We start from the raw sequence: 23,501 nt of genomic DNA, 5'->3' as shown, positions 1-23,501 counted from the left end.
CTTGGTAGGCAGCAAGTGATAGCTCAAGTGTTTAGTTTCTGCCAATTTGACTTGGTCCGCCCTAGCTATTGCAGGCATTTGGGGAGCAAACAAGCAGATGGGAACTAGCTTTCTGCCTGCCTCTCAACTGAAGAAAAAATTTAAAATTGCAGCTAAAAAGCCAGCCAGCTGAATATCCAATACACTCCCATACCCATCCATTCCAATACTCACCCCACTAAGCTTGCATGCAATGTGAAAATGCCTAACCCCTTAGTTCTCTGTAGTCTACAATGCTACATTATTCATTTTCCTTAAATCGTATCTTTCATTATTCTCTCTCAAGGTGGTATACTCACTGAAATATCAAGACTTGGGAAATTCTAAGGAGCTATCAGAATAGTGCCTTACTAGCTCAAAATTATATGCATATGGAAACATTAGGCCTCCACATAAAGTTGCTGGGGAGGAGTCAGGAAAAAGTAATCACAGATAGTAAGATGTTATTAACCCAAAGCCACTAAACATTTTTAAAGGGAAGTCCAGATTTCTCCTGAAGTGTAAACCCAGTTAGAATAACCAAACTGGTGTCATTAAAAGAACTACCTTGAGTAAGAGGCCTCAGATTCCTTCCACATAAAAATGCAGTATATTAATCCCTAGTCTGCACTTTTTATTTAACCAAGGAAGGTAAACAAAGCCATCAATCACACCACACTCCTAGACAGCTAAAGCCTAATGGCACAATCAGTACCAGGTGTCAAGTTTGCAAATGCAAAAAACTTAACTAAAATTGCCCCCGCAGCTGGCACTGTGGCATAGTGGGTAGAGCTGCCACGTGCAGTGCTGGTACCCCACGTTGCTCTACTTCTGAATCAGCTCTGCTCTGGCCTGGGAAAGCAGTAAGAATGGTCAGGTGCTTAGGCCCCTGCACCTGCATAGGGAACTCAGAGGAGGCTCCTGGCTTCAGATTGGCCTATCTCTGGCCATTTGGGGAGTGGACCAGCAGATGGAAGACCTTTCTCTCTCTGCCTCTGCGACTCTGCTTTTCAAATCAATAAATAAATCTTTAAAAAAAAAAAACTGTCCCACCACACACAAATATATTAAGAATTATAGGTTAGGAACAGGCCTTTGGTCTAGCAATTTGGTCACTTGTTAGGGTATCCGCATCCCACACTGGAATGCCTGGTTTTGATTCCTGGCTCTGGCTCTCTAATTCAGCTTCCAGTCAATGTAGACTGAAAGGCAGCAGGTGATGGCTCAAGTGACTGGGTACCTGACACCCACGTAGAAGACCTGGTTCAAGACACCAGCCCAGCCCCAATCTTGGCAGGTGTTTTAGGAGTGAACCAGTGGATGAGTTGGTTCTCCCCACCCCACTCTCGCCCCATCTCTTTGCCTTTCAAATTTACGAAAAGATATTACAATTTATAGAGAATTGTCAACATATATTAACAATTAATGTAGCAATCCCAGTATCAATAAACAACTTGCAATGTTGAATAGCAGATTTCAAAAAGGTAAAGTTCAAAGATCTGAAAGTAAGTCATCTTTAGTTTCAGAAATCATATACAATAACTATGCGCAACATGCTACAGTGCAGTATGCAGTGTGAAGAACTCTTCATAAAGACAAATTCTCATAAATAAAGACAAACTCTCAGAAAAAATAAAAATCTGACAGACTACTAAAGTCCAGGAGAAAAAAGTCTACCTATAAATTAAACTTTGCATTATAACAAATCTATAAAGAATGGGGTTAGGGGGAGAACCACAAAATGTCATCTTTCCAACTAATTTCATTTTTGAAAAAAAAAATTCCCAAAGTAAAATGAATAATAACCTGAAGATTTTAATGACAGTATCACAATTAAAAGCTAACACAACCTTAAAGCTTCCACATACAAAAAAATTCTATTATGGTATACCATTTCCATGAGCTGTTATATAACAATAAGAAATTATTTTTAGGTGGTAACATGAAATAGCAGTGATGAGTGAAAAAAGCTAGATTTCAAAATTACTGCCAGGGTAGGAGTCACAGCACAACGGTTTAAGAGCCACTGCTTGGGACACTCAAATCCCATATCAGAGTGCTGATTTGAGTTTCCTGTAAGTGCACCTGGAAAGGCAGAAGATAATGCCCCAGGTGTTTGGGTCCCTGCCACCCACCTAGAGACCCAGACAAATGACTGGGCTCCTGGCTTCACCCTGGCTCAGGGCCAGCTATTGAAGGCATTTGGGGAATGAACCAGCTGATGGAAGATCTCTCTACTTCTGTCACCCTGCCTTTCAAAAATAAAACTTTTTTAAAAAATCACTGCCATGTACTATTAGTTTAACTACATAAAAATATGTAATAGGAAAAGCAAGAAAATTTACTAAAAATGTAATAGAAGTAGTTATTCAAGTGAGCAAATATTTTTGGGTGACTTTCATCATGGGAAGAGGACTATAAATATGTAACACACACAAGACATTTATTTTTCATTTTAGTTGCACGGCAAAGAGAAACAGAAAGAGCTTCCTGTGTTCCACCTGCTAGGTCAGCTTCCCAAATGTCCACAGCAGCTGGGGCTAGGCCCGGCCAGGGCAGAGCACGAAACCTAATCCAGGCCTTCCACCCCTGCAGTCACTGGAAAGCTTCAGCCATGGCTCTGTGCTACCCCATGGCCGTGGGCTCAACAAAGGCCACAAGGTGACCAAGAATGTGAGCAAGCCGAGGCACAGCCACTGCTGCCAGCACCTCACCAAGCACACCGAGTTCGTGCGGTACATGATCCGGGAGGTGTGCGGCTTTGCCCCTTGTGAGTGCCGCACCATGGAGCTGCTCAAGGTCTCCAAAGACAAACGGGCCCTCACGTTCATCAAGAGGGTGAGGACATCCGCACAAAGAGGAAGCTCGAGGAGCTGAGCAGCGTCCTGGCTGCCACAAGAAAAGCAGCTGCTAAGAAGGCCTGAGGCCTCCCTCTGTGTACCCTAAACCTCTCCAGGCCCGCCCTGATGGCCCCTGCTCTTTCACTTCACTGGGTGGGGCACATAGAAGCAAGCAGACACTGATACTGGAAATGGCTTTTAATAATTATATAGCTCACACACACAGGAAAAAAAAAGAAACTTAATTCAGGTCTTCCATGTGGGTGGCAGGGACACAGGTACTTGAGCCATCACTGCCACCTCCCACGGTGTGCATTAGCAAGAAGCTGTAGTCAGAAGCAGAGCCAAGACTCAAACCCATGCACTCCAATATATAATGGGGCATCCCAACTGGTGTCTTAACTGCTGCCATCAAAAGCACACCCTCAGAAGATGCCTTTTTTTTTTTTTTTTTTTTTGACAGGCAGAGTGGACAGTGAGAGAGACAGAGAGAAAGGTCTTCCTTTGCCATTGGTTCACCCTCCAATGGCCGCCGCGGCCGGCGCGCTGCAGCCGACGCACCACACTGATCCGATGACAGGAGCCAGGTGCTTCTCCTGGTCTCCCATGGGGTGCAGGGCCCAAGTACTTGGGCCATCCTCCACTGCACTCCCGGGCCATAGCAGAGAGCTGGCCTGGAAGAGGGGCAGCCGGGACAGAATCTGGTGCCCCAACCGGGACTAGAACCCGGTGTGCCGGCACTGCAAGGCGGAGGATTAGCCTAGTGAGCCGCGGCGCCGGCCAAGATGCTATTTCTAAACTAAGTTTCAAGACAGGAAATATGATCAATTGAGATTCATATTTTGAGTATTATACTATAAACTCATTATATGGATAAAATTCAATTAAGACAAAACATGGCTGGGGCCGCCCAGCAACCCATACGGGTGCCGGTTCGAGATACGGCTGCTCCACTTCCAACCCAGCTCTCTGCTATGGCTTGGGAAAGCAGTAAGATGGCCCAAGTCCTTGGGTCCCTGCACCCATGTGGGAGATCTGGAAGACGCTCCTGGCTTCTGATTAGCATAGCTCAGGCCATTGTGGCCACCTGGGGAGTGAACCAGAGGATGGAAAATTGATCTCTTTCTCTCTCCCTCCCTCCCTCTCTCTGCCTCTCTGTAAATCTGCCTTTCAAATAAATAAATAAATCTTTTTAAAAAACTGATGGCATATTTGTATAAAGTAAGGACATCCACTAAAATACCAACACCAGAAATGGTCAGAAATTGACAGACTCAAACCAGAAATTCTGAAGGAAAAAAAAAAAATCTAGCTTTGTAGACGTTGTCAGGTAAATAACACTTATTCAAAAACAATCCTTTAACATATGCTATTTTCCAGGATGGGCATTTAGCCTAGCAATCAAGATGCCAGTTGGATAATGGATTCCATTATCACAGTGCCTTGGTACAAGTCCTGGTTCTGCTCCCAATTTTAGCTTCCTGCTAACGAGCACCCTAGAAGGCAACCTGGTCAAAGTTCAAGTAGCTGAGTCTCTGACACCCATGTGGTAGATCTGTATTGAGTTCCTGAATCTTGGCTTTGGCCTGCTCCAGCCCTGGCTGCTGCAAGCATATGGGGAGTAAACCAGAGCATAAGTACCATTTCGCAAATGACTTTTTTTTTTTTTTTTGTAACATTTATTTATTTGAAAGGCAGGGTTAGAGAGAGAGGGAGAGACACACAGATAGAGGTCTTCCATCCACTGGTTCACTCCCCAAATGGCTGTAACTGCCCAGGTGGGGCCAGGCCAAAGCCAAGAACCAGGAATTCCATCCAAGGCTCCCATGTAGGTGGCAGAGGCTGAAGTACTTGAGCCATCTTTGGCTGCTTTCCCAGGCACGTTAGCAGAGAGCGGGACTGAAGTGGAACAGCTGGTTCTCAGCCAGCATCACAGGCAGCAGCTTAACCCAATGCACCACATACTGGCCTCATTTTTTAATTAAAAATACAGGGGCTGGCTGGTGTTGTGTCATAGTGGGTCAAGCCACAACCTGTGACACCAGCATTCCATATGAATGCCAGTTCAAGTCCCAACTGCTCCATTTCCAATCCAGCTCCTGCTAATGCACCTGGGAAAGCAATAGAAGATGGCCCAAGTACTTGGGCCCCTACTACCTATGTGGGAGACCCAGATGAAGCTGCTGTGTTCAACCTGGCCCAGCTCCAGCCACTGCAGCCAATTTGAGAAGTGAACCAGCCTTTCAAATAAAATAAATCCTTTTTTAAAAATTAAAAATACATATTACCTTCTGAAGTACATTCTACTTATTGTTTAATTTTTCAAGTCAGAACTAAAATGCAAAAATCTACCCATGTTCCTTCTAATTACAATGTAACTCCCCCAATGCCATTAGGGAAAAAGTCCTGATGGTCTGTGCATCAAACTGATGATACAACCTAGATAAGCACAATATATTTATATTTAGAGAGCTCCTTGGGGCCAGCCCTGTGGCTGAACCATGGCCTGCAGCACTGGCATCCCATATGGACACCAGTTAGAGTCCCGACTGCTCCACTTCCAATCCAGCTCTCTGCTAATGTGCCTGGAAAAGCATCAGAGGATGGCCCAGTGTATGGGCCCCTGCACCCTCATGGGAGACCCGGAGCAAGTTCCTGGTTCCTGATTCCTGGCTTTTGCCTAGCCCAGCCCCAGTCATTGCAACTACTGGGGGGGGGGGTGGGGGGAGTGGGGGGGTGGGAGGGAACCAGCAAATTGAAAATCTGCCTCTCCTTCTAATTTTCTTTTTAATAAATTTTTTAAAAAAAAAAACTCTTCTTGCATAAAATCAACTTTCAGAATTCAACATATTGCCCAGAACCAAATTATTGTTTTCAATTTCCCATACAAGTGTCTGTCAGAGATTCAACCACATTTGTACAAGCTTGCTTGCACCTGTAGTAAGTCGTCAATCAGTGAGATTTAAATTATGCTGTCAGTATTATTGCACCTATTTTGGTTTCAAGTTACTAAGTTACCTCATTTTATTCCACTTGAGGCTGAGCATGCTTCAATCTCATTCCCCCATAAGATAGTTAACAACAACCACATGTCGACAAACCCTGACACAGTATGTTTTATTTAGAAGTTTCCCATCGTGGTGATTTTCGACTTTGATAAAAATCAAAACCATTTCATACTTGAAAACTTTAAGGTTTTCTTACCTTCTCAACCACAGGAACATAGGAAGAGACGTGAGGTTTGATGATTTCTGCTTCCCAATCCTCATCTCCCATGGTGGCTTCGGGTTCTATATTTTAAAAAACATACACACACACAAACATTTGGCTAAATCGGATAAGTTTATCTTTAAAAACAAACTATCACTGTTTCACTTAACACTTCTTGGAACTATTCAACTAGGTACCAATCTTTAAAAAAAAAAAAAAAAAAAAAAACTTTTGCCCAAAGGGGAAGTAGGTTGTGCCTCTTTCTTAGAGGTGGCTTCTTTAAAAACCCAGGCTAACCATTTACCTACTCATTCCAGCAATCACCACGTCTCCCACCCCGCTAGGCCTTTCCCCTAAAACCTGTGTAGAATTTATCTCCTGTGCTTAAAGCTCCCTACAAAGCTTAAAGGACATCAAAGGGAGGGAATACTTATCAGGTACCAAAGTTTTTTCCTCCCACTTCCCTTGAAAGGTAGTCGGAATGTCTAGTTCGGGTGTTGAGTTTATTCGGGTCTGGGGGGAGGGGAGGAGAGGGCACAGGTCTAGGAGTTGAGAGAGGAAGAGGAGACGGCATAGAGGGCCTAAATCCCTCCAAAGAGCGACAATCAGGAGCGTTTGTGTACCAATGACACTGCACCCATCTTTGTTGCGAAAAAAAAGCCGCACAGGCCCTGGGCGAAGCCTTCGCCTCCTCCGCAGGCCTCAAGCCTTTGTCAGCCCCCCACGGGGGCCTCAGGGCTGTCCAGCGGGCAGGGGGCAGGCTCCAAAGCTCAGCGTCCGACCCCCACCGGCTCCACCTATTCTTCCTTTGGCCCTAGGTCCACCTACCGCGAGGACAGGACAGCAGCGTCGGCCGGTAGCCCGAGAAAGGCGGACGGCCCACTCACCTCTCGGCTGCTTGCTCTCCCCCAGGTCCTCGAAGACTCGGACACCGCTTAAACGGCCGCACGTGCAGGACGCTGACGGCGCCGGGCGAGCAGCTCCAACAACAAATAGCACCAGGCGACGGGCGCCGCCAGCCAATCAGCGCTCGGCCAGCGGGCGGGGCCCCGCGGGGTCCCGCCCCCTTTCTTGCCCCTGCGCGTTCCCGACCTGCTGGCGTTCGAGGTTGCGGTGGTCGCATTGTAGGCGTCGTCGAGCGAGGGGCGGCCCGTTGGGGCCCGGGGTCCCCGGCTGCCCCGGGGCCTGCTGCCCATTTGTTTCCATGTTGTTGGGTGGGATCCTCAGTCTGCATTCGCTCTGGGCAAACCAAAGACGGCCACTTCTCATTAATTAAAGCGGAAGATGAAAGAGGAGGGGAGTCACGCCCGCCTCGTTCCCTCCCTCCGGCGTCTCGCCCCGTAGCCTGCGCTGGGCCCTGGCAGTTGGGCCCTCCGGTTCTGAATGTCTGAGGCGCTCTCTTCACATCCGGGGATGCCGGGGCCTCAAACGTGCGGCCGGGGCCAGTGGAGGCGGCGCATTCGCTTTTCCCCCCAGTCAGACGGGTGAGGACGGGACTCCATCTCGCTGGTAGCCCAGGAAGTAGTAAAGGAAGACTGTCCTACGGAGACGGGGCTCTGTCCCTTGGGGCAGGAAGCAGCCTCTGACCCAGAAAGAAGGCGGAACTGGTGCTGGGACACAGGTCGGCCATCGAGGCTCGGAGTTGTGGCACACCAGTTTGCATCATCCGTAGGTGCACGGGCCGAGGACATTTCGATTCTTCATGTGACCATCAATCAGATGTTCTTTACTCTGTGCCCGAATCATCAGAGTTTTCCTCATCCCTCCCAAAAGCACAACAACGGACTGTTTGAAAGCAGCGTTTTCATGTCCACCATTTTCCCTTCTCTGAATTTTAAATCCCAACACGATCGGATACCCAGGCATAAAGGATAAGGCTGTCCTTAGGCTCGGTGGTTTGCCGCATTCCTAGAACCACCATACGGGTTCACCACCGAGAATGTGTCGGGATTCATTAGCACTAAACCGTCAGGCTATTCTCAAGGTGAACCCTGTCTAAAAAGCTGTGTTTGACAATGGCCCAATCACCGTATATTTGAACGTAACTGTCATTTTAAGAAATTTCCATTTTTATCAGCGCAGTGCGCCGGCCGTAGCAGCCATTTAGGGGGTGAACCAACGGAAAAGGAAGACCTTTCTCTCTCTCTCTCTCTCCCTCTCTCTCTCTCACTGCCTAACTCTGCCTGTCAAAAAAAAAAAAAAAAGAAATTTCCATGTTTAAATCAAATTCTCACATCATACCCTTGAGACAAGAGTGCCTGAAATATGAGATCGTTGCTGTAGGAGGGAGAGCCCTCAACACTCCTCCTGATGCTCTGAATTTATATCCAGTGGCCTTCGAGTTATTTTAACTGTTTGAACTGTGAAAATTTTAATTCCTTGGGAAAATACTTATAAAGCAGTAAGAGCAATATGTTAAATCATGTAGCTAGAATGATAACCAACTAGATTTCATTGTATTTGCCCATTTAAGAGACAGAAATAAATAGTCCCCGTGTGTTGGCTCATTCCCCTAAATACCTGCTATAGCTGGCACTGTGTTGAGCCAAAGCCAGGAGACAGGAACTCAGTTCAGGTCTCTTACGTGAGTGGCAGGAACTCAATTACTTGAGTCATCACTCTTGCCTCCCAGGGTGTGCATTAACAGGAAGCTTGTGTCAGGAGCCGGAGCTGGGAATTGAGCCCATGTACCCTAATGTAGGATGCAGCTATCTTAATTGGTAGGCTAAATGCCTGCTCCCAGATAATTTTTAAAGTATAGGAAATGGACAAATTTTCTAAAATGAACATATTTCTTAAAAACACTTAACAAACATTCTGTGATGTTCACTCTTAAAGAAAATAAATTATTGTTGCTTCCAGGTATTGAAATGAAAAACTCGATATGTGTACATAATGAACTGTTCAAAAAAAAATTTAGAGAACCGAATTTCAATATTGGGAAAAAGATAAATAAGCAATGAGTGAAAATCACTTCATTTGGTAATTGAATATAAACAGTGAAATACAACAAATATGATTCAATAACCATTTGCCCCTGATGTGTGTCCCAAAAAAGTGGAGTCAGTGTATTCTATTTCCTGGTTCTTTGTGACAGATTGTGAATTCATGGTGGAGATGCATTGCAACATAGGGAAAAGGCAGGAATTCATGTACTTGTTAAACATGCTTCCAATGAACAAACACCAACTGTATCCCAGGTATTGTGCTAGGTGCTACAAGTAAAATTAGCCTGTATCTCTAGGAGCAGTCTGATAAAAAGAATGACAATGGCAACTTGAATTTAAAACCTAAGATTCCTGCCTCAAAAAAAAAATTCACTAGTGGGCCAGCATTGTGGCATTCAGCTTCTCATTCAGCTCCCTGCTAATGTGGCTGATAAAGCAGCAGAAGATGGTCCAGGTGCTTGGGCGCCTGCCACCCATGTGGGAGACCTGGATGGATGGAGTTCCAAGTGCCGGCTTTGGCCAGGCCTAGCCCTGGCCATTGCGACCATTTGGGGGAGTGAACCAGTGGATGGAAGATCTCTCTCTCTCTCTCTTTCTCTCTCTCTCTCTCTCTCCTTCTCCCTGTCAATCTGCCTTTCAAACAAATAAATCCTTTTTAAAGTTTTACTAGAAATCTTCGATGAAAAAAGCTATCCTACACAGTTTCCTCAAGTTCTTTAAGTCCTATGTAATAATGTAGGACAACGTTTTCCTCAAAGTCTCAATTTCTAATCAGAGTCAATAGTGAAGACCCTTCACACTTTAAAAAGGTAGGCTAAATTCTACAAGTTAGCATGGAAAAGGAGAACTTGCATTTGGTCTTTTTGTGTTTTCAGCGTTACCCACAACTGTTCAAATGATGGATGTGAACTATGCCTAACGCCATAGCAGTCTGTTCAAATTTCCTTTTAATCCACCAGTAAACAAACAAAAAAAATGGATTGCCTCAACTAAAGGAGAGTGTTCTTAGGTTCTCAAAGATTCTCCTGGCTGACAATCCCCTACTGTGCCCTAACCATACGCTAGATATAAAATGTAAAATACTGTAGGTTGGAGCCCTGTGAAATTAACACAGGTGGAGAGGAGAATACAATGTCTTCAAGGTGCCATGACGCTAGTAACACATCTGATGAGGAAATTCAACTGACAAGGATTCTCGGTGTACTATCAGGGCTCAGAAAGACAAAAGTCTCTGTATTTTTCCAGTAATAGCTAAAGCAATACTTATCAAATTGTGATCCACACACCACTCACAAACATCAGGCAATTCATGAACAATATCCATTTTCATAGTGATGTTATTGCTTATATTTCACATTTATTTTAATGTGTCTTAGAAAACCATAACTAGCAATGATTTCAGAAATATAATTGCTTAGAATGAGTTCAAGTAAATATTTAAGCTTTTTTTAAAAAAAAGTTTACTCAATTTAAGAAAAAAACTAAGTATACAATGGTGTGAGGGAAAGCAAAAATCATGAGGGTGATAAGCAACTGACTGAAACCTGAAACACCCTGGACTTGGGGGCCAGTTACTGGAGTGGTATTTTCCATGGTGAGAAACGATATTTCATCAGCACCTGTTCTGATTCCACACTTTCTTAACAACTTCTGGATTAATAATTCAGCTTCCCAAGTACTTTGATACTGAGAAAGGAGGTGCTAGGAATAAGACCTATCAGCCTTACTTGCTCCTCATTGTGAATTAACAAAATTATGGTTTTGAAATCAGTTCATGGAACAGAAATTTGGCACAGTTGTTAAGACACACCTTGGGAGTCTGCATCCATTATTGGAGTGCTTGGGTTCAAGTCTGGACTCTGCTTCTGTTTCAAGCTTCCTGTTAATGTGCACCCTTGGAGGCAGCAGGTGATGGCTCAAGTATTTGAGTTTCTACCACCCATGTGGGAGACCTGGGTTGAGTTCCCAACACCTGGTTTCATCTCAACCCTGGATGTTGTAGACACTAGGGAGTAAACCAGTGGATGGGAGATCTCTGTCTATCTGTCTCTATCTCTCTGCCTTCCAAACAAATCCAAATATAAAACTAAAAAGTAAATTTATCTTTAAGACAATATTAAGTGTTTAAACTTAGCTGGGGTGCCTGCTTCTAACCAACCAGACTTTCTTTATGGCATACCACATTCAGTGGCCAGGAATCACTGTTAAAAGTATATTTAATGAGCACTTAATGTGAGCTAAAGATGAAAGTCAAATACTGTGGCAGCGTACTTCAGACAATTCTGCCCTGAGACTAACGGTCTTTCTGGCCCTTTGCCACTAAACAGTGGCTTATCAGTGAACTACAGAGTCTGGCAAACAGTTATGAAGAAAGTGTAGTACACCAAGGAAGGTCTAGCCCCTTGTGTTTGCATTACATGTTACCTACCTCTGAAAACAAAGCTGATTTCTCTGTGTCCCGGATGGCAAAGAAAACGTAATTCGTGATGTCATCACTGCAGGTCATGCTGGGTATGTTAAAAGGGAAATGTTTGACCTGAAGAAGGAAAGTGGTGATCAAATTCTGGCCATGAACCTTGACCATGGGTGAAGCTCTTTCTGCCTATCTCTTTTAAGACTGAAGGATTAAGGCCGGCGCCGCAGCTCAATGGGCTAATCCTCCGCCTACGGTGCCAGCACACCGGGTTCTAGTCCTGGTCAGGGCGCCAGTTTCTGTCCCAGTCGCTCCTCTTCCTGTCCAGCTCTCTGCTGTGGCCCAGGAGTGCAGTAGAGGATGGCTCAAGTGCTTGGGCCCTGCACCCGCATGGGAGACCAGGAGAAGCACCTGGCTCCTGGCTTTGAATCAGTGTGGTGCACCGGCTGCAGCGGCCATTAGGGGGTGAACCAACGGAAAAGGAAGACCTTTCTCTCTGTCTCTCTCTCTCTCTCACTGTCCACTCTGCCTGTCCAAAAAAAAAAAAAAAAAGACTGAAGGATTAGAGATTTCAAACAGGAAGGAAACCACCAGCAATTGGTTACAAATTCAGCAGTGGGCATTTTTGATTGGCCAAGTATTAACCTTGCAACCCCAGGCAAGTCACTAAATCTCACTCTCTCTCTTTCTCTTTCTCTCTCCCTCTCTCTCTTTCTGTCTCTGTAAATCAGGGATAACCAGGGCCACGAGATACAATTATAGAGGTTGTATGCTGCACAAAGGAACCAAGGCAAAACACAAGAAGCTGAACATTGTCTATATCCCACGTACCCAGTCATGCACCTGCACAGCCATATCTCCCCTTAGGAGACACCATTTTCTAAATCACAAAGGTTAAATTGCCTCTATTTTAAATATTTACGATCATTTCTATTTGCCTTGTTGAAATAAGGGTTTTACTGAAAAACGTTTTCATTTGGGATCTGTCTTTTGAAATTTTGAAACTTTTTTATGGTACCTAATTAAAAGATTATCAAATTAAGACCTCACAAGGAGCTACTTACATTTTCTTCTTCCACTTCCATCCCCTCTTTCAATCCTCAACCCCTTGCAATCTGACTTCCTCGTTGGTTCAAATGCCTGTACAGTTGGGTCAAAGCCAGGAGCCAGGAACTGCATTCAGGTTTACCACTGGAACCCAAGCACTTGAACCATCACCTTCTGCCTCCCAGGGTATGCATTAGCAGGAAGCTAGATCAGCAGTGGGAGCAGGACTGAATCTCAGAGACTCAGATATGGGATGCAGGTGTCCCAAGCAGCATCTTAAACCTTCTGCACCACAACCTTGGTCTGCCCTTGCAAATCTCTTTCTTATAGCAGAATGCTATCTGACAAATGTAAAATAACCAATAAGGTTTTTTTTTCAACCACTATTTGCAACTGTCACAGTAATGTTTTATTCTGGCTTACTAAAACAAGCATCTGAAAGTGTGATGAACAAAAGGTTATTAATGAGGTCTTGAGGGATCTTCTCATAATTTGTTTATCAATTATAAAGAAGATGTGGCAACTGTAAAATGGAGAAACCTATCAGATGATACCTGAACCAAGGGACCAGAGATAACAGTATTATCCAGTTTATCTGTTATTGCATAAAGAATTACTCCAAAACTTGGTGATTTAAAACAATTCATGATTATCTTTCATAATTATCGGTATTGGAGGACTTTAGTTGGGATTGCTCATGCAGTTGCGTTCAGCTGTTGGGTGAGACAATTTATCTGCAGATTCAACATCAATTTGCTCAAACATCCAAGATGGCTTCTTTGCTCAGATGCCTAGTGCCTGGAACAGCTGACATGGCTGACCAGACAGCCCTTTGTCTGCAAGGAGCTGGCTTGGGCTCCTTCACTGGTTGGTGATCTCAGACTTTTTATGGTGGTTGCTTACCCTTGGAGTGAGCATTCCAACCAAACCAACATTCCAAGAGCAGCATTCCAAGAGATCAAGGCAGAGACTGCAAGGCTTTTTCAGACCCAGCATAAAAAGTTATACAGTGGCCAGTGCTGTGGCATAGTGGGTAAAGCTGCCACCAGCAACTCCGGCATCCCATACGGGTGCTGGTGCGTGAACCAGCTGTTTCACTTCCAATGCTGCTCCCTGCTATGGCTTTGGTAAACAGCGGAAGATGGCCCAAGTGCTTCGGCCCCTGCACCAACATGGGAGACCCGGAAGAAGCTCCCAGCTCCTGGCTTCAGATTGGCCCAGCCCCAACCATTGAGGCCATTTGGGGAGTGAACCAATGAATGGAAGACCTCTCTCTCCTTTTCTGTCTCTGCCTCTGCCTCTGCCTCTCTGTAATTCTGCCTTTGAAATAAATAAATAAATCTTGGGGAAAAAAAAAAAAGCTACACAGAGTCACATCGGCCACATTCTATTGATTACAAGAAAATCTCAGGAACAGACCCAGTCAAGGAGAGGAAACTACATAAGGCCATGAAAACTGTAGATGTGGTACACTAAAGAATTGGAGACTTGCTATCAGAGACAACCAAGATGCATTGGTTGACATCATGTACCTCCCATGTGATTCAGTGAAAAAAAATGCTCATGTGTGGGGAGCAATTCGGACTAGACTGAGTTACTGGAATTAAGACTTATTCTATGCATCTGCTCTCCCACAATATGGCGCTGGGAGAGAAGTAAACAGCTTCCGCACAGCTGCCTCCAGTTCAACCAATAAACTGTAGGACTTGCTACTGATTGGAGGAGAGCAGCGTACTCGGCGTGTGGGCAGCCGAGTTGGGATTGGCGGAGGAGGACTATAAAGGAGGAGAGAGACGGCATGCACCAGGAACATCTAAGGGGAACATCTAAGGGGAACATCTAAGGGACCACCTGTGCAGCCCCCAGAGAGCCGGCCGGCGGTGTGCCGCTCCCCTGCGGAAGTGGGGAACGTGGCCAGGGGGAACTGCCCTTCCACGGAGGTGGAAGGGATAGTAGCCAACCCGGGAAGAACCAGCAGCAAACCCGGGGAGGGCCGAGCAGACGAAAGAACAGCGCAGGGTCCTGTGTCGTTCCTCCGTGAAGAGGGGGAGCGACACTCATGCTTTATTCCTGCCAAAAAAGCTTAACGAGTCTAATAATGAGGAAACAATGGGCAGAGGGCATTCTACTAAGCGGCTTACTCTCCTTAAAATCTCAATGTCATGAAAGAGGAAGGGGGAAGGAACCATTTTCTTTTTAAAGATTTATTTATTTATTTGAAAGTCAGAGTTATAGACAGAGAGAGGCAGAAGCAGAGAGAGAGAGATAGAAAGTCTTCCATCTGCTTGTTCACTTCTCAAAGAGCTGCAACAGATGGAGCTGGGCCTATCCAAAACCAGGAGTCAGGAGCTTCTTCTGGGTCTCTCATGAGGGTGCAGGGGCCCAAACACCCGGGCCATTTTCTACTGCTTTCCCAGGCCATAGCAGAGAGCTGGATCAGAAATGGAACAGCCAGGATTCAAACCAGTGCCATATGGGATTCTGGCACTGCAACCAGCAACTTAACCTGTTATGCCACAGCACCAGCCCCAGAGAACCAACTCATTTCAAAATGAGATAAAAAGAAAGAAGCAAGGGCAGGCATTTGGCCTGTGGGTTAAGAAGTGTATTAAAATGCTTGTGGGGATCAGTGCTGTGGTGTAGTGAGTAAAGCCGCAGCCTGCAGTGCCAATCCAGGTCTGTTATGGCCTGAGAAAGCAGTAGAAGATGGCCCAAGTCCTTGGGCCCCCGCACTCAGGTGGAAGACCCAGAAGAAACTCCTGGCTCCTGGCTTTGGATCAGCACAGCTCCGAAGGTTGCGGCCAACTGGGGAGTGAAACAGTGGGTGGAATACCTCTCTTTCTCTCTCTGCTTCTCCTACTCTCTCTGTGTAACTCTGACTTTCAAATAAATAAATCTTTTTAAAAAAATGCTCATGTCCCATTATCAGAGTACCTGGGTTTGAGTCCCAGCTCTGTCTCTTGATTCTACCTTCCTGCCAATGCAGACCCCAGGGAAGCAACAGTCTTGACTCAAAGTAGTTGGGTCTGTGCCACCTCCAAGGGCGATCTGGATTGAATTCCTGGCTCCCAGCTTCAGGTCAGCTATATCCTGACCTTTGTGAGCTTTTGGGGAGTGAACCAGTAGATAGGACCTTACTCTCCTCTCTCCTTCTCAGATAAATAAATAGAAAGAAAAAAAGAAAGAGAGAGAAAGAGAGCCTACATTGTGTTTCCCAAACAAACTTTACCTTAGGGTAAACTGAGAGAAAATTCTTCCTTAGAGGAATTCAGCTAATAAAAGAAAATCTCCACTCAGTATCTCTAGACCAGGGGTCTGAAAACGACAGCTCTCAGTATAACCGAAAGCTTGGTCCCTGGCTACAATGCCAAATCAAAATTATGAGGACAGGTTTCAGGAGAAAGTTGAATCTATCGCTAGATGAAAACAGTAGCAGAACTGTCGCCCTGCTTAGTGAGGGCGGTCTGGGGAGGCGGGATCACTAGGTCGGCCGAAGCCAACTGTGGACCTGATAGCGGGCAGTCTCAAACACCAGGGCAGTTCTCTGAGAAACTTGCTTCCTGGCTTGGCTTCATCGTGTGTTATGGGCTGGGCTGGGCCTACATTTATTTTCCAGACTGTTGTCTTTTACTTAGAGAAGAATTCTAAGTGCAGACCCAAACACAGCATGCAATGTGATAAACTTTATTTACGAAGTGAGAAAAATACACGGGCTCATTAAAGCTTTATTTCTGGAAAGTAGGCTAAAGAAAGGGAATTACCAGACCCTGCTCAGCTTATCCTGAGTCCATGAGGAGAGAGCTTCTGTTCTTCCTAGCTTTTTATGAGCTTTAGAAAAATGGAAGCGTTCACATGCTACCACCCCGACGTCCCGGTTAAGAGGAAGTAATTCCTGGGGTGTGGTCCCCTGATTGACAGGTAGGTGAACATGGCAACATAGAGCAAAGGAAGTAAGGCTTCTGGCTCCTGGACTTAAAATTATCTATCTAAGCTGTCCCATATCTAAAGCAGGATATTATACACAACTAATAGCTACAAAACTTTATTTGACCAAGATCAGAAGGAGGCAAAAATATCATGTTAGCAGATTCCAGTAATTCATTAATTAGGATAAAGCCTACTCAGCCTAGAGCCCATGCTTATCTGTGACCCTAAATTCAAACCTCCAGCCATGCTGACTAGGGAAGGCCAGGTTACTTTGCACCTGACCTCCTCAAGGCCTATTTCTGGAAATCACAAGCAGGCATCACTTATTTGATGGAACAGACGTTATAGTCAGCTACAGCCTCACTAGTTTGCTTTTGTTCATCAGAGTGGAAAAAGGAAAAGGAAGATGTTACTGTGGGACAAATTCAGCCCAATATTTGTCTGTATAAGTAAATTTGAATACAGGTGTCTTAGTCCACTTGTGCCGCTCTTTGTTAGCAGACAAAAGCAGTCCATTCTCTTGGGGTGTCACTGAATAATCACTCTAATGCAGGAGCTGCTCAAAGTAAAGGTTGGTTTACTTGTGACAAATAAAGGAGACAGTGCAAACGTATATTTCCTTAAAAAATAAAAAATAAAGGCCTCCCTGAGAAGTTGTTTGCTAGGAAGTTTAGAGCTAGGGTTAGGGGAGTGTCCAAGGATGTAGAAAATACATGTGTGTTTGAGACTCCCATCAGACTGGTTTCTTCCAGCTTTGCTTGCTGGACCAGAAGTCTGGCCCTCTCTGAGTACAATGCTGCAAGATAAGGTTTCCTGGAACTTCCTGAAAAACAAACTCAAGGGAGAAAACTGTTCCAAATTCTGGCTTGTGAGTTCCAGTGCCCCCCTCTTGCCTAAATTCTATCCTCTTAGTTACACTTTGGCAAAATACCTGAGAGGGTATCATTTACAAGAACAGAGATGTATTTGTCGAGTTCTGGAGTCTAGGAGTCCAAGATTAAGGTGCCAGAAGGTTCAGTATCTGTTGCGGCTGGGGTTGTGGTGGAACACATTAAGCTGCCATCTGCAGTGCTGGAATCCCAAATGGGCACAGCTTCGAGTCCCAGCTGTTCCACTTCCCAACCAGCTCCCTGCTAATGCACCTGAGAAAGCAGCAGAGGACAGCCCAAGTACTTGAGCTCCTGCACCCACATGAGAGACCTGGAAAAATTTCCTGGCTGCTGTCTTCTGGCTCCAGGTTGACCCAGCCCTGGCTGTTGTGGCCATCTGGGGAGTGAACCAGCTGATGGAAGACCTCTCTCTCTCTCTCCCTCTCTGCAACTATGCCTTGCAAATGAATAAAATAAATCTTAAAAAAAAAAAAAAAAAGGAAATAAAAGAAGGAAGAAAAATGACCTGGTCTTCACTTCCAAGATAGCATCTGACTGTGGTAGAGGTCTCCCCAAAGTCAAAAAGAGGAAGAGAGAGAGAGAGAGAGAGAAAGAATGAACCTCATCTTGTGAATCGAAAGTTGTTATTATCTGCTTGCCTGAGAATGTTTCATTTGTAACTGTTTCAACTTCCACTTGATAGCAAAGAGTAGTGGTATTAACCCTTGCCAGATAGTATACTGCTCAGTGTGTGTGTGGAAGAAATATTAGATGCATTAAGAAAAACTAGTTAAACATTATCAGTAACTATGTATGCATGCACAATATTGTATCAATTCCTATACCTGCCATGTGACATTAGAATATCCAATTAAATGTATGTGTGTAATCACATATGGGGGACAAAGAAGCTAGAAACACATGTAAGAATACACCCCACTTTGTTGAGGGCTCAGATGTGAATACAACTGGGCCTATGCAAGCAGAATAAAAGGCTGCTTCCTTGCCTTGGTGTCTGGTCTCTGCTCAGGAATCCCACTACATGACTGCTTTATCCTCCCAAGGGAAGGAGGGCTGTGTCCCCCATGGTAGAGGAACAAAAGAGAGCAAATGGGGTCACAGGTTAAGTACATCACCTATTAACACTGTAGCAGGATTCCTGTACAGAGACAAGACACCAAAGCCTTTAACAGGACGAAATATTTTATTATTTATGTCAGCATAAGGCCCAGTTGGAATTTCTTATCCAAAAGCCTGAACCCAGAATAAATAAGGGTATTTTATGTATGGTTTTAGCCTTTTTCTATCTTAAATGGTTACAAGCATATACTTGATTACATAGTCATATGTTATATGATGGCCACAAGAATTGATACAATACTGCAAATGGGTACATAGTTACTGATTTTTTTTCCCCACACATATACTGAGCTTTACACTGTCTAGCAAGGGTTAACATCATCCCCAGGTGCTAACAAGCAGGAGCCCAAGCAGTAAATTCACAGGCAAGCAGATAACAACTCCATTCTATTCCCAGGTTCCTCTCTTCTTCTTATGACCTTGGGGAAGGCCTCTACCACAACTTCGATCATGTTAGTTAGAAACAAGTTTAATTAAAAGATAAAGGCTTCTGACACAGCACTGGCATCCCATATGAACACATTGCCTTTCAAATAAATAAAATCAAAATTTTTTTAAAAAGCTGCTCCACTTCTGATCCAGCTCCTTGCTAATACTCCTGGGAAAGCAGCAGAAAACAGCCCAAGTGCGTGGGGCCTATCACCCACATGAGAGACCCGGAAGAAGCTCCTGGCTCCTGGCTTCAGATTGATCCAGCTCTGGTCATTGTGGCCATTCAGGGAGTGAACCAGTGGATGGAAGAGCCCTCTCTCTCTGTCTGTAACTCTGTCTCTCAAGCAAATAAATCTTTAAAAAAAAACAAAAGAGAGAGGGGTCAGTGCTGCGGTGCAGTTGGTTAATCCTCTGCCTGCGGTGCTGACATCCCATCCATATGGGTGCCAGTTCTAGTCCCGGCTGCTCCTCTTCCAATCCAGCTCTCTGCTACAGCCTGTTACAGCAGTAGAAGATGACCCAAGCACTAGGGCCCCTGCACCCACATGGGAGACCTGTAAGAAGCTCCTGGCTTCCGTTCGGCTCAGCTTCGGTCACTGCGACCATTTGGGGAGTGAACCAGCAGATGGAAGACCTCTCTCTCTGTCTCTCTCTCTCTCTCTCTGTAACTCTACCTCTCAAATAAATAAAATAAAAATGAGAGAAAAAGAGAGAGCTAGGGCCTCATGGCAGGTGGTTAGGTCACTGGGGAGCCACCTGGAAGGAATTAATGTAGTTCTCATAAACCATCCTGTTTGTTCCTGTGACAGCAAGTTGTTATACAAAGAGCAAGCGGCCCTGAATTCCTCTGCCTTCCTGTATCACCCTGTGACTGCTCCCTCCTGATCTCATGTGCTCCCACTATGATGCCATCTGCCCGGCTGTGATGTGGCCAGAGGCCCTCCCCAGGGACCAAACAGATGGGGCCCGCCTGATCTGAGATAAGTACACCTCTTTTCCTTTTGCATCACCCAGCCTTAGGTATTTTGTTACAGCAACAGAAAACCGACTAATACAGAACTCAAACTTCCAACTCTCACTCTTGGGAGCCAACTCAAATAGCAGCTCAGGTCTTTTATGTGTAACTGGGATACTTAGAATTTATTCCACATGCATGACATTTAATGATCAGGAAGAAACTGGGTAGAGTGTATACATGAACTTTTGGGATCCTCTTCTTTAACTTTATCATCTGTAGTATCCCCCTTACTTTTCAATGTTTGTGAGTGACCTAAATTCTGTCTTCTGGTTTTTTATGTCAGAATTCTCACCACCCTTCACAGTGTAGACTAGAGCTAGAATCAATGAAAATGGTAAAACTTTGTCCAGGGCTGTTCCTATTTTCTAAAAGTCATCTCCTAGCATCTGGCTGTTTTGCCTTTTTCTCAGTGCTAATAGACAGTATTTTTGGAATGTTGTGCAGATGTAGAATGACACCAAGGCCTTTTAACAGGAAGTAGTCCTTCATTATGCCAGCATAAGGCCCAGGTGAAATTTCTTATCCTAAAGCCTGAGCCAGAACAAAGAAGGGTTTCTCTTACATAAGGTTTTAGTCTCTTTATCTTCCCTTATATGGTTACATGTATACATTTGATTGTATATTCTAATGTTACGTAGCAGCCACAGGACTAATACAATTCTGGTGCATGGGAAGGTAGTTACTGAAGATTTATTTTTACACACATACTGAGCCATCTGCTGTCTGGCAAGGGCTAACATCATGCTCTGTACTAACAAGTAGAACCTGAAATGGTTACCTATAAAGCAGATAGGGACTATAGTTGAAGCATTCACAGGCAAGCAGATAACAACATTTCATTCCCAGGAGAGATGCCTCCCTGTTTCTTTTTGTGACCTTGGGAAGACCTCTACCACAACTTTAATCTTGTCAGTTAGAAACAAGTCTAATTAAAAGACAAAGACCTCTGCCACACAGAGGCAAAGAATTCCTCATTGTAATCAGGCAGTCAATACATTAGAAGCTTATTCAGCTATTACCAGAAAAGACTCCATTCAAATATTTGGTAAGAAGTTTAAATTTTGATAGAAGAAATGAACAAGACTGGGAGTGGGGGTAGTTTACAATGTGGAAGAGCTACAAATCCTGGATTGTAGAATTTAGGAGAATTTGGATTAATCCTGATTGTTTCCTGAACTGCAAGTCTATATACGTATATAAATATATTAAATATTTATTTTAATTGAAAGGCAGAGACAGAGAGAGGCTGAACTCCCATGTCCTCGCTCACTTCCCAAATGCTTGCAATGACCCCCTGCTGGGCTAAGCTGAAGCCAGAAGCCAGTAACTAAATTCAAGTTCCCATAGGGGTGGCAGGAACCCAACCACTTGACCCATCACCTGCTGCTTTCCACAGCATGTAGAAGCCACAATCAGGAGCAAAAGCCGGGACTTCAACCTCAGCACTCCAATATGAGATGTCAACATCCTAACCAGGGCCTTAACCACTCCTTGTAATTCAGCCTCACTTTTGGTGGCTTATACAGTCTCTTCCTAATCAACTTTCACACTTTTCTTCATGTATCATTTACTTTTCTGAGAATTTGTCCATTTCATCCAGTTTACCTAATTGTTGCCCAACAATTGTTTATATGATTCTTTTTTCAAGATTTATTTATTTATTTATTTGAAAGGCAAAGTGGCAGAAACACAGGGAAAGAGAATCTTCCATCTCCTGGTTTGCTCCCCAAATGGCTGCAATGGCTGGGGTTGGGCCAGGTTAAAGCCAGGAGCTGGGAACTTCATCCAGGCCTCCCACGTGGGTAATAGGGACTCAAGTGTTTGGGCTGTTCTCTGCTTTCCCACATAAGCAGGGAGCTGGATTGGAAGTGGTGCAGTCAGGCCTCAAACCAGAGTTCCAGCAGGGATAGCGCATTGCAGGGAGCAGATTAGCCCACTGTGCTACAACACTGTTCCTACACAGTCCTTTTTATTTCTGTAAGATTGATAGTAATGATTTTACTTTCATTTCTGCTTTTAGTAATTTGAGTCTTTTTTTTTTCTCTCCAGTCTAGCTATAAGTTTGTTAATTTTGTTTTTTTGAAGAACCAACTATTGATTTCATTAATACTTTATTGCTTTTCTATTCTTTATTTATCTCTATTCCTGATTACTTTCTTCTTTCTGCTAGCTTTGGATTTAGTTTTACCTTATTTTTAAAAAAGATTTTTTTTTTTTTTTGGACAGGCAGAGTTAGAGAGAAAGAGAGAAAGAGAGAGAGAGAGAAAGGTCTTCCTTCCATTGGTTTACCCCCCCGAAATGGCCACTACAGCCAGCGCACTGCGCCGATCCAAAGCCAGGAGCCAGGTGCTTCCTCCTGGTCTCCCATGCAGGTGCAGGGCCCAAGCACTCAGGTCATCCTCCACTGCCTTCCTGGGCCACAGAAGAGAGCTGGACTGGAAGAGGAACAACCGGGTCAGAATCTGGCACCCTGACCGGAACTAGAACCTGGGGTGCTGTGGGGAGCAATCCAGACTAGACTGAGTTACTGGAATTAAGACTTATTCTATGCATCTGCTCTCCCACAATATGGCGCTGGGAGAGAAGTAAACAGCTTCTGCACAGCTGCCTCCAGTTCAACCAATAAACTGTAGGACTTGCTCCTGATTGGAGGAGAGCAGCGTACTCGGCGTGTGGGCAGCCGAGTTGGGATTGGCAGAGAAGGACTATAAAGGAGGAGAGAGACGGCATGCACCGGGAACATCTAAGGGGAACATCTAAGGGAACGCCTGTGCAGCCCCCAAAGAGCCGGCCGGCGGTGTGCCGCTCCCCTGCGGAAGTGGGGAATGTGGCCAGGGGGAACTGCCCTTCGACGGAGGTGGAAGGGATAGTAGCCAACCCGGGAAGAACCAGCAGCAAACCCGGGGAGGGCCGAGCAGACGAAAGAACAGCGCAGGGTCCTGTGTCGTTCCTCCACAAAGAGGGGGAGCGACAGGGTGCCGGCACCGTAGGCAGAGGATTAGCCTAGTGAGCCACAGCACCGGCTAGATTTTTTTTTTATTTGAAAAGCATAAGTACAGAGAGAGAGAAAGGGAGGGACAGAGAAAGAGATTTTAAATCTGCTGGTTCACTCCCCACATGACTGCAACAGCTGGAGCTAGACCAATCCAAAACCAGGAACCAGGAACTTAGTTCCCAGGCACATGGGTGCAGGGGCCCAAGCACTTGGGCCATCTTCTGCTGCTTTCCCAGGCACATTAGCAGGGAGCTGGATTGGAAGTGGAGCAGCCAGGACTCGAACTGATGCTGCCTGAAGGCTGTGGCTTTACCCACTAAAGCTCAGCACTAGCTCTTGCCCTTATTTTTCAAGTTCCTTAAGATGAGAAGTATGGTTATTGGTTTAAGAGCTTTCTTTTTTAAATTAAAAAAAAATTTAAATTTATTTCATTTTTATAATATACATTTTTCTATGCTTTTTTCGACTTAATTTATTAGAAAGGCAGAGAGAAAGAGAGATCTTCCTTCTACTGGATCACTCCCAAAATGTTCAAAACAGCCAGAGCTGGACCAAGCTGAAGCCAGGAGCCTAGAACTCAATCAGGTCTCCCACGTGGGTGGCAGGGACACAAGTACTTGAACAATCACCTGCTACCTCCCAGG

The 23,501-nt window shown here is 44.9% G+C and overlaps 1 protein-coding gene and 1 pseudogene across 10 annotated transcripts in view; one reads left to right on the top strand and one right to left on the bottom strand.

The window, feature by feature from the left end:
- Positions 1-8,267, bottom strand: part of DDX4 (DEAD-box helicase 4) — a 113,460-nt gene extending 105,193 nt beyond the window's left edge. For 8 of the 10 annotated variants that reach the window (XM_002714040.5, XM_070056903.1, XM_070056902.1 and 5 more), the window contains exons 1-2: positions 6,956-8,267; positions 6,063-6,148 (exon numbers count right to left, since the gene is read on the bottom strand). In XM_002714040.5, coding sequence (XP_002714086.2) covers positions 6,063-6,134 — 72 coding nt within the window. In that variant the 5' untranslated portion in view covers positions 6,135-6,148; positions 6,956-8,267. Of the gene's footprint in view, positions 1-6,062; positions 6,149-6,896 lie in introns of those variants that run through there. The other 2 variants (XM_008262220.4, XM_070056907.1) reach the window with 2 other exon arrangements.
- Positions 2,633-2,942, top strand: LOC138845243 (large ribosomal subunit protein eL36-like; annotated as a pseudogene).
- Positions 8,268-23,501: the final 15,234 nt, after the last annotated feature.

This window comes from Oryctolagus cuniculus, chromosome 14 (assembly GCF_964237555.1).
Source record: "Oryctolagus cuniculus chromosome 14, mOryCun1.1, whole genome shotgun sequence".
Lineage (NCBI taxonomy): Eukaryota > Metazoa > Chordata > Mammalia > Lagomorpha > Leporidae > Oryctolagus > Oryctolagus cuniculus.
The sequence above is the reverse complement of the archived record's forward strand: the minus strand, read 5'-3'. Positions and strand labels throughout refer to the sequence as shown.